The following is a 10,882-nucleotide window of genomic DNA, read 5'->3' on the forward strand; positions in this document are numbered from 1 at the left end:
ATTAAGAACAATGATAACATCAAGCGATATCAACTTAGGAAGAAACTGAAAATTGATGTCCCTCGTTTTAACACCAACTACATGAGGAACTCTGTAGCTCGTAGAGTTTGGAGCACGTTGGTTCCTCAACTCAATAAAGATATAGACAATGCTAAGAAATATGCGATTATGGCAAGACGGTCAAAGACTCTGCTACACCTAGATTTCGACTGTATCTCCCCTAAAACATTAACCAGAAGGGAGGAAGATTTTTTAAAAGTATAATTAGTGTTAATAATTAGTCGATACTAGAGTACCACCTTGTACTTTGGAATTTTAAGCTTTTATCGTTTTAGACTTGTATGTAGTAAGTAGCTATATGATTTTAGCTGGTGTATATCCTATTTATTTTTTAATTCATTAGTTATCTTATTTAATTATTTAGACACGACCCCACAAGCGAAGCGTCGCTTTAATACCTATCGTGTATAAATAAAGATTATTGATTGATTGATTCTTCATTAATGAAAGAAATCAGTGCCGAAGCAGGTCTGTCCCGTACCTACACCAACCATTCGGTGAGAGCGACAGCCATAACCCTGTGGGCCAACGCTGGATTAAAAGATCGAGAGGCCATGGCAATTTCTGGCCATCGCAATGAAGCGAGCTTGCGAAGCTATCACAATCAGCCATCAGTAAATCAGCTTCGAAAGTGCAGCGACGTGTTGACAGTGGCACTTTGCGAAGATGAAGAAGTACAAACATCCGCCGTTCAGCAAAGTACAGCTACAAGAAGTCCATTCCAGCAGCTGCCGTGTACAAGTTCCACAATAAACATGAACAGCGTCTCGACAGGAATGGCTCACCACAGCACAGTTGCGACGTCGACGGCATACAGCAATATGTTTAATTCATGTAAAATCGGCAGTGTAAACATCACTTTTCATCAGAAATTGCTATCTGCTGATAAAAAGCATTCTTTCGCCAAGGCATTAACCTTTTTTTAGCCACATTTTTGTGAGAGTTAGACAGTAGTTCAACTTAAAAAACACTTTCATTCATTCGCTCAAACTGCGATGCGTCCTTCGGCGATTCAACAGGTTTATGCTCAAAATAGATCCCGATTTGTGGTTGGTTCTCCCGCTTCACTGATGAATTTGAGGAGAATAAACAACTTGATCAAGTAACAAAATAAAAAGCGCCGATTTCTAAGTGTTTTTGTCCAAGTAGTTATTTCGTAAAAGCTTGTAAATCACTCGCCTGCGGCTCGTGATTTACAAGCTTTCTCGTGTTCTCCCAACATCCCGCGTGGTTTTATTGCGCTGGTAAACTTCTGGAAAGTTTGGTCTATTGCTTAATTAGCCACAGTGAAAAAGAGGTTTTGAGCGTTAGCCCTCCCGGGGGGGGGGGGGGGGGGGGTTACTCCCACATATGAGCTATATAGGTATGTGCCGCTGTGAAGGGTATGGTTTTCAGCGAGTTTACTCTCGAATAGGGTATGGAAATCAGAGAGGTTTGGTCTGGGTACCATTTCCTGCGCAACTAATCAGTTTCTTGAAGAATTGTCATTTAGTTTGAGAATTTTTCCGGTAAATGACATTTAAAATCGGTACGGCGGGCAGTACGACGTCTAGGATAGGGTAGGGATTTTCGGTGTTTACTCTAGAATAGGGTAGCAAAATAAAGGTTAACATTGTCTAGTAAGGTTAAGGTTCTCAGAGTCACTGCAGAGTCCTAGCGGCACACCAACCTCGTTCCCAGGGTCTCTCCTCTTCCCGTCTCTTCACGTCACGTGAAGAGGAGAGACCCTGGGAACGAGGCTGGCGGCACACCCCCAGCTAAAAATCCGTGGAGCACGGACACTTCTGGAAATCGAGTCGCGACATTCGAGTCTTGAGTGACTATCAGCTTACATTTGATCGGTACCGTAACATGTCTCAGGAGTTACTGTTAACCCTAACAACAATGGATAAGTGGACTAGCAACAACTCTTACAGAAAATGATCTAAACACGACTGACTTTTGACTCTTCAAACTTTAATACACCAATGACCTATTGTCATTCTTCAGCTCGGCTCGGCAGCTTAGCGTTTTAATGTTTTCCTAAAAAAGAAGTTCTCAGTTACTTTTCTCTAAAAAATTAAATTTCCAGGAAAACGTTACTCGAGGACGGTGCCTACTTTTGCTACCCGAGAAAGTCGGGTTTCTGTTGACGGTGCCTGCTAAAACAGTGCTATTTTGTCTATCTCGCAGCCGTTTTACTGTCGTCACGCATAAACTACGCGGGAAAAGCAAGAAAAGGAAGGGTAATTCGAATCCGAAAAGAATTGGAGGGAACCATGCATTTTCCAGAGATTATTAAGCTTAACTGGGAAAGAATGCCATGCATTGTTTTTTATTTTGGCGTTTTTTTTTTTAATTGTCGTTGCTAAATTATCTCGAAAAATACTCCCAATTTTCTTTTTTGATTCCGGTACCCCTTACTAAGATCAGCTTTTCCGCATAGTCATAAACCGCGCAAAAATCCTTTGCTATTAGTAATTAGTAGGCACCGTCCTTAAATGTTTTCCTCACTAAAATGCTCGAAAAATAAAAGCTTGTAAATGTACAAAAGCCTAGATATTCGACCTCGTTTGTTAAATATTTTAGGCAGTAGAATCAACTTTGATTGGTTGATAGGTCTGAAATAATGGTATTACGCAAACTGTTTTTTTGTTCTTAAAGATGGCTATAAAAGAGTTTGAAGTTGTACTTCATATCAGCTGAAAGTCACCCTCAAAAATGAAGAAATATATCCTAAGAAATGGTCTGAATGAAAATCCCTAGCCTGCAGAACAAGCGTTATTTGTTAGCCCTTTTTCAGGCGGACGAAGGCAAGCGCGAGTCATGCGGGACGGGACCCGGGGGTATTCTTTCGCGCCCCTCCCGTCGCACGTGGCTCGCGCCTCCCCTCGCCTGAAAAACGTAAAAAAATAATGCCTGTTCTGCAGGCTAGGAAATCCCAGGATAATCCCAATAAATCGCTTTACTTGGATAACCACAAAACATTTCTGACTGAATCTCCCAATTTTTTCTTTTTTTTTTCATAAAAAAATCTCAAGAATCATCAAAAATCCCCGTTTTGTTGATAGGACGCTAGAGTCTCGGGCCTTCAAACGTTACAGAATCCGGAGACAACTTCCTTCTCTCTTTCTGTCGACGAAGTTGGCGTCTCGGCTCCTCGCCATTGACCACGTAGCTGGCGACGAGATTGTTGTTATGTTTTCTTGTCAATTACACCCTTTTATTTCTATAAGAATGTTGCTTTTCTGGCTCAGGCGGACTATTGTTTTTCTGCTGTTGTTAGCCTGAAAATATCCTTGTGAATATTCTTAGATTATAGCCATCGAACTGTCATTCGCATCAAACATTTCGCTAGTGCAGGTTTTTTGATCGTTTTATTGGTTACTTTTGCTGTTTAAAGTAAGGAATAATTTTATACGGGATAGTTAAAAACTACAATTGTATTGTATTATCAAATTTTCAACACAATATTACATTCTTTTCAAAATTTTTCGGCCTCAGGTTTATTTCTAAAATATTCGTTAAATTTCGCAAATTACAGCCTCGATACTCTTATAAACCTGGTATAAAATAAATTCTTATAAAAAGAAAAGAGTGTACAGTCAACTCTCTCAAAGCGACCACTTCTCGTAAGCGACCACCTCCCGTAAGCGACCACTTTGTCGTGCACTAAGGGTGGTCGCTTACGAGAGAGTTGACTGTAATTTCAACAGAATGCTGGGATACACAAAGTGAGTGGTGAAACCGCTGAACAATGAAACCTACGGAGCTGGGGACGAGAATGCACTCGACACCTGAATTACATTGTAATTCATTGCGAAGTTTTAGTTTCCCATTTTACCCTTAGCCTTTCACTCACGGCATTTCCTTGTATCTTTACATTTGTATGTTTACATTTTGCGGCCAGAGATAGAAATGGGTGAAGCGTTGTTACTGTATGCAAATTTACAGTGTTAATATGATTGATTACATCCTCGGAGACCGAGGGGCAGATAGTGGGGCCGAAGATGAAGTCAAATCGGACGAGAAAAAATTCGACGAGCAAAAGTACGAAAGAAAAATAGGATTACGTTTGACACCGGATTAAAAAATTTATCGCCCTATGAAATATCCTATGTTACCTTTATTCTTTCACTTACGACATTTCCTTGGATTTTTAGGGTCAGTTCTTTTGAAGGTTTTAAAATTTGCATTTCCTATTTGCTGAATCGAGCAGTTTCGATTTTTGGAAAATATTTGTCTTGAAAAGGAAATGGAAGGATTTATCAGACAATACCTCTACTAACTATTTTATTTCCAGAATAATTTATTCGTTGCGTTGATTTTTCGTCCTTGTTTTTGTCCCTTAATGGCGGTCGGTTGATTGTGAATACATAATTCGTAGACTAATGGAATGACTTTAATATGATGTTGATTAAATTGCGATTAAATTAAAAAGAAGTTTACGACCTATCGAGTGAGTGATTTTCCATCTCAGCTGCCATAACTCGTTCATTACGCATGTGTTTTCCTGGCTCTCAAAATTGTAATATTATTTTAACTTTCTAAAAATTTCCGAAATTTCTAAAATAAAAGCCATTTTAGTGTTAAAATTCTGAAAAGAATCCGTGTTTTCGTACCCTAAGTACCAGAGGATTCTTCTCGTGTTGTTCGGCCGAAGACACGAGCGGCGAGAAAACTGCGACGAGGAGCTTTGTTCGGCCGAACACACGAGCGGCGAAGACTTGAACCCACCCGCTCGGGCGCAGGTAACTGCGCGGGTACCTGAATATTGCATCATTTCTTCCGACTCCAAATCAAAACACCGTGGAAGGGAATTATTATATTCACGAAATACGGCGTTATCTTGTTCAGTAAATAGCAAGAAATTTTCGGCCGTTTTCTTTTTCAGTAAAATTTTATGTTTGAAGTAATAATCAAAACAGCAACCACAAAGACTGATATGCGTGCTTATGGCCGGCGATGTTTTAGGCGATCTAGGGAGGAAAGCTCTGGATGCCTGTGTGAAGGTCAAGATTTATGGAAGACCAGAAAACAAGACATACGTTAGGAAAAAAGCTTTGCATCGGTTAGAGAACTGTTATGCAGGAAAGTATCCGGATCAGAATGAGTTGTTAGGGTATCGGGGATGGTCTAACCGTAGGCTTGATGATTTCCTGCTTTCAAAAGGGTCCCACGAAGATGGAACTGCAAGTAAGATGGAGACTGTACTTTATGACATCATTGACATCCACGATGCACTTGTTACCTTTGACAAACTGCTTTATGTTGAAAAATACCCAAATCATGGGCCCAGGTATGATGAATTAAAAGAGTTGATTGACAAGAGGAGAGCTGATGTTGAAAGAGAATGCAAGGAAGCTGTTGATAACCCAGATAAACAATGTCAATATTCGTGGATTGTTGCGCAGCGCCGGGTAAAGGATTGCTTTGCTGGAAGCTTTGTTGGGGACGCAGGGTTGCTCAGACTGAGAGATGATTTAAGTGGTAATCCAAAAGAGTTTTACAACATTATCGATATTCATGATGCTGTTTTTCATTGGGATGAAGCAAGTTTTTTTGAAAGAATCTTTAGGGAAGAAGTTTTTTACTCTGAAGGTGATTTCAAAAAATGGAAGCAATCCAGTAAACAGAGGGATGATGTTGAAAGAGAGTTGAATAAAGCCAAAGTTTGCACCAATGAAAAATTATTGGAAAAATATTCTCGAGTTGAAGCAGAGAAACGAGTAAAGGATTCCTATACTCGGTTTCCCTTTCCAGATGTACATGTAGATTTACCTCCTATTAGAAGAGACGGCAGTGGTGAAGTCGCTCAAATGTACAACATCTTTGACATTGACAAAGCACTTCATGATTTGGATGAGAAAAAACTACTTCAGAAATATCCAGAAGATGAAGGAGCTGGGTGTGATGAACTGAAGAAGTCAATTGATGCAAGTAGATGTGGAGTAGAAAAGGAATACCAGGAAGCTAAACGTGTGTTTCATGAATACTCCAAGAGTGAAGTGGAGCAAAGGGTACGAGATTGCTTTGTCAGTCCATCGCCATTGGACACTTGGGCAAAATCTCTCGCTATTAGAGAGGATGAAGTCAGGAAACCAAAAGGCAACCAAACTTATGACATTTTTGATATTCACAAAGTGGTTCAGTTTCATAAGCAACAAGTCGGCTGTGAAACAATAAAGTTCTCTGAACTGACTGAATTGGAAAAAGAAGTTCGAGCACAAAGGGATGCTATTTCAAAGCGATTGCATAAATATTCGCGGAATGAAGCAGAACGCCGTGTGAGAGAGTGCTTTGCCGGCACTCACCCGTACGACACAGACATATTCCCTACCAAAGAAGAGAGTGATGGGATCCCAAAGACCCAGCAGATATATGACATTTTTGAAATTAAAAATGCAATTGATCACTTTGATGGGAAAAAGTTTCGTGCTAAGCACCTAGATGATCCTAATGCTAAACGTAAGAATGGAGACGTTGATAAAGAGAGGGCTGAAATCGAGGAAGAGTATGCTGAAGCTATAAAGAAAGTTGAAATTGAGCATGGTTCTGGTTTCATCATTCACGATCACTTTATAATTACGAACAAGCACGTCATTGAAGATGCAATAAATGGTAAACCTAAGAAAGTTAAATCGGAAGCGCAAAGATACCCGAACAGTAAGAAAGAGAAGAAGGTGAGAGATGTAGTAAATGACAAAAGTAACGAGAATGGTGACACTAAGGAGATTTGTATTTCTAATGCGGTCATTGGAGAGCTCCAATGTGAGGTCGTCCACCATGATCCAGGTAAAGATTTGGCCTTGCTTTACTGCAGAGAGCTTAACGTAAGAGAAAATGGAATTTGCCCATTACAATTGTCGAACCACACCTTGTTACCAGGGATGCAAATTTTTGCATTTGGTTTTCCCATGAGTCACACCGAAGAAACAGCCCTCTTTGTGACTGGGCATGTTTCTGGTTCCAAAAGAACTTTATCAGGTCACACATTAGCTGTACTTAATTGCTCGCTAAATTCTGGTAATTCTGGGGGGCCAATAGTTTGTTGGAACAATGGTCAATTAAATGTGGTAGGAGTTGCCACACAGAAGCACTTCAAAGAGATTTTAACATTAGAAGAGAGGGCGAAAATTGAAAAAATAAGGCAATCTTTGCAAACTATTACCATCCCAAGTGTTCCAGATGATGCGATAGAGAGAACATTAGGTCAACGAGAGATGGGACTTCTCTATTACCATTTTCCGTTTACCGATGACCCTTGCCAGACACCAATGTTTTTGCTGACATTAAAACTGTATGATGCCCTGGAAACACATTCACAGTTTAATTTAAGTAACGCATTACCTGGGGGTTGCGTTGTTGAGTTCATCAAAGAATGTCTCAGTAACTACAGTGGGGAGGGTAAAGAAAAGTTGGCTGAGGTAGTCAATTGGTCTGAACTGGAGCATGAGAACATTTCACCCACTGGGCACAGTAAAGACAGGAAGATGTAAATTCTGTTGGTTTAACAAAGGTTCAATAATAATCCTCTGTACCAAAAACGATAGCGACTGGTAGTTTGGCGCCGTATAACTTTTAGTGTATGCAAACCGTAAAAGCACTCATACAAACATACAGAAAAGTTCCAAGGACTTAAAAACTAGCGTACACAATTTTGTTGGTACTGAGGGATGAATTTCCCAACAAATATAGGTTGTATTAGTTTCGCAAGATAGTGGTAAAATGTACAGCCGCCATCCTATTCTGTACAGTGGATTTAGAAAGTTGAGCTAGATCTTCACTCAAGCCTTACAGTCAGCTGGACTGGAGTAGCCCAGCTGGCAGGGCCCAGTTGAGTGTTCCAAACCCAATTAAGCTAATCCTGGGTTAATGAGAACTTTGATTCACTTTTAATTACTAATCAATGAAGACTTTAAAAAAATATGTATATGGTTTTGTAGTTTTGACTTAGACTTCTCTTTGCCACTAGCTTCAAATTATGCTTTGAAAACATTTTTAAAGGTGCAAGATAAAAACCTCCATTAAGTCTTAATCGGCGATTAGTGTTTAATGGCTTTCAAACAACCGGGACCAGGGCTGAGTTGCTCGAAGCATGGTTAGCGCTAACCATTGGTTAAGAGGTATCAAACCCTACAGGTTGTCATGGTATTTAACCCGGGTTGGCGCTAACCATGCTTCGAGCAACTGGGTCCAGGTCTGTAGTCTGTGTAGCTGGCAGTAATGTCTGCACGCAAATTTAAGTTTTAACAGCGGAGCCTTTTTCCCATTCCGTTATCGGCTTTGCTGCTCGTTTGCTGACAAAACTGAAATCTAACAAAGTTTTTCCATTCAATTGTATACTAGCTCACAGAAGGGAAAAAGTTTTTATTTTCTTATCAGTAATGGAACAATGCTCCATTCCTTCTTTGCTTCGCTGCTCAACGGTCCAATATGGCAATATCCCGCCAGCTATGCAGGCTAGTAGATCAGCGGCTAAGACAAAATTTAATGTAGTATCAAGCTCTAAACTGGACTGTTTCCTAAAGAGTCTGAGGGTAAAATCCTGACTTTTTCACATTTGAGATTAAAGCTTTTTGGACAGAACATTCCCATTGTATTGTTCTTTGTACAAAAATTGCTCTAAGATTTTAGTCTTCAGTGGCAAACGTAAATTAGTATGTGTTTACAAGCTTTTAAGCAGGAATTCCTAGTTATTCATCCCCATTAATAGCCGGGCCAAAATGTGTGGTGCCTGCAGCTGCGGGGGAAATGGGGAGAGAACCTTGACAGTCGCGGCAAAACTGTAACAACGAGCGGCTTCGCCGCGAGGAACCGCAAGATTTCTTGTTGTCCTCGCCCCATTTCCGCACGGCTTCGCCACTCGTTTTGGCCCTCGTATCCGGCTTTCCAGTGAGCCCAGGCAGGCTATTTTTGAAGCAGTAATTTTACGATATTGTTTGAGACTGTACATTTGTTAGGGATACTTCAGAGGCTAGATGTTGTAAATTACAGTTCACTTGATAGAAAAAAACGTCCTGTGGAAAGTGTGAATAATGGGACCTGATGGAATATTGGGGTTACCTAAATAATAATAAATTTATTATTAACATTCACATCGTTCTTTTTTCCTTTTTTGTCTTGCTGTTCACAAGAAATATGGAAAAATTTAGCCCAAAAAACTGCATGTGCTTTTATTTTTATTAAGAAGAATGTAGAAATAATCTCATTAGGTCAAACACTTCTCAGGAAGCTGTTGGTTCTTATTATTCATGGTTTCTAGATCTGACATTGTTTTTCAATTGAGTGTATACTTAGTCACAGAAAGGGTTTTTTTATTTCTTGTTGGTAATGGAAGAATCCTAGAAAAGCATTTTTACATTACATTTTATTGAATTTAGGATTTAGCCTTAAAAACTGCATACTGTTTGGATATGACAACGTATCTTTTGGGCTAACAGTTTATATTAACATTGTAGTAAAATAAAGTTAATTGGTTTATTCAATTCAGTGTATAATTTAACAGCCAAATACAATCATTGCTAAGTATTAATTTGTACTTATATTACTAATTGTAGTTGTATTAAGCAAGTTTGTACTTGTTGCTGTATATTATTTTATAGTCAAAATATTAAAAGGAAATATCTTAGTTTTAATACTTGTCGACTTCGCAGTTAGTAGTCAGTTGACTGTGAGCAGTCTCTCTTTTCCTTGAAAATCCGCGGGGAAGAAAGAGTGAACACAATATTTGAATGTTTTGCCCCTTTCGTGCGTGACTGACCCTCGTGCTTCGAATTTCATACCTGCTCAGTTTTTTATGCTCTTCCCTCGTGGATTTTCGAGTAAAAAAAAAAAAAAAAAAGACTGCTCGCAATCTCGTTCCCAGGGTCTCTCCTCCTCCTCCTGTCCCAAGGACGCAGTTTTTTTTTTTTTTGCAATTAGATGTAATTCAAGGCCAAACGAAAACAAATTTTACAAGGCACTAGCTTGAATAAACTGATTTCCATGCGTACCTCGATTGTTAGTTATTGAAAATACAATAAGTGCACTAGCATAAGGATATCAATGAAAAAGTAATCACAGCAGAACGCAAAGCACATTTTGAAGTTTCAAAGACAAGGGCGCATTGTTGCAGCGATTGTCTAAAAGTAACTGAGTTGAAGAAAAAAACTACCGAGGTAAATTTTGCAAATAGCTACAAAACTAAGTATTCTTATGTGTTTGTGTCAGATCGGAGAAAGAAGAAGTCTTTCTCTGCAGCAAGACAGCCACGGGTATTAAAACATGAAGGAACTTCTTCGTAATGTTTTAATACAACTTTTAATTGGTAAATGTTATTGGTTAAATTTTATGTATGAGCCCATGATAGGATTTTGAGTAAGCTGGAACCGTGCCACCAGTAGAACTGGCGGAGGAGGCAGAACCTGTACGAAAGTACGGAAGAGACAGACAAACGGAAGGAAGAATGAACACAATGCCGGAACCACATAGAACACTGAATGACTAACTTAATAACCAGACAAGATGCTCCGATGGCACAAGGCAAAGTGAACAGACACAACCGAATGTCCGCACGACCGCACGACCGAAGGAACATCGCCAATTGCCAATTTCACGGTTGTTTTGCCGAATTGGGGGCTTCTGTTTGTTCTTGAAATACTTATTAATAATTAAAGGCTGTAAATTAAATTAATGAAAAATTGCAGAAAGAAGAAGCTTACTTTTGAAAGACTTAAGTGCGCTTAGCATAGTTAACTTTTTTGTCAGATATTTGTGTCAGATTGAAGAAAGGAGTCTTTCTCGTTAGCATGACATCCGTAGGTATTAAACCATGAAGGAACTTCTTCGCAATGCTTTAATA

General features: G+C 39.5%; 1 protein-coding gene across 2 annotated transcripts in view; it reads left to right on the forward strand.

Moving 5' to 3' along the window:
* LOC146456951 (uncharacterized) overlaps window positions 1-9,930 on the forward strand; it is a 77,275-nt gene extending 67,345 nt beyond the window's left edge. Inside the window, exon 2 of one of the 2 annotated variants that reach the window (XM_085092518.1) lies at window positions 5,657-9,930. In XM_085092518.1, the coding sequence (XP_084948644.1) occupies window positions 5,657-7,538 (1,882 nt within the window). In that variant the 3' untranslated portion in view covers window positions 7,539-9,930. Of the gene's footprint in view, window positions 1-5,622 lie in introns of both variants that reach the window. The other variant, XM_085092519.1, reaches the window with a different exon arrangement.
* Window positions 9,931-10,882: the final 952 nt, after the last annotated feature.

This window comes from Pavona decussata, unplaced genomic scaffold (genome assembly GCF_977016875.1).
Source record: "Pavona decussata unplaced genomic scaffold, jaPavDecu1.1 SCAFFOLD_253, whole genome shotgun sequence".
Classification (NCBI taxonomy): Eukaryota; Metazoa; Cnidaria; class Anthozoa; order Scleractinia; family Agariciidae; genus Pavona; species Pavona decussata.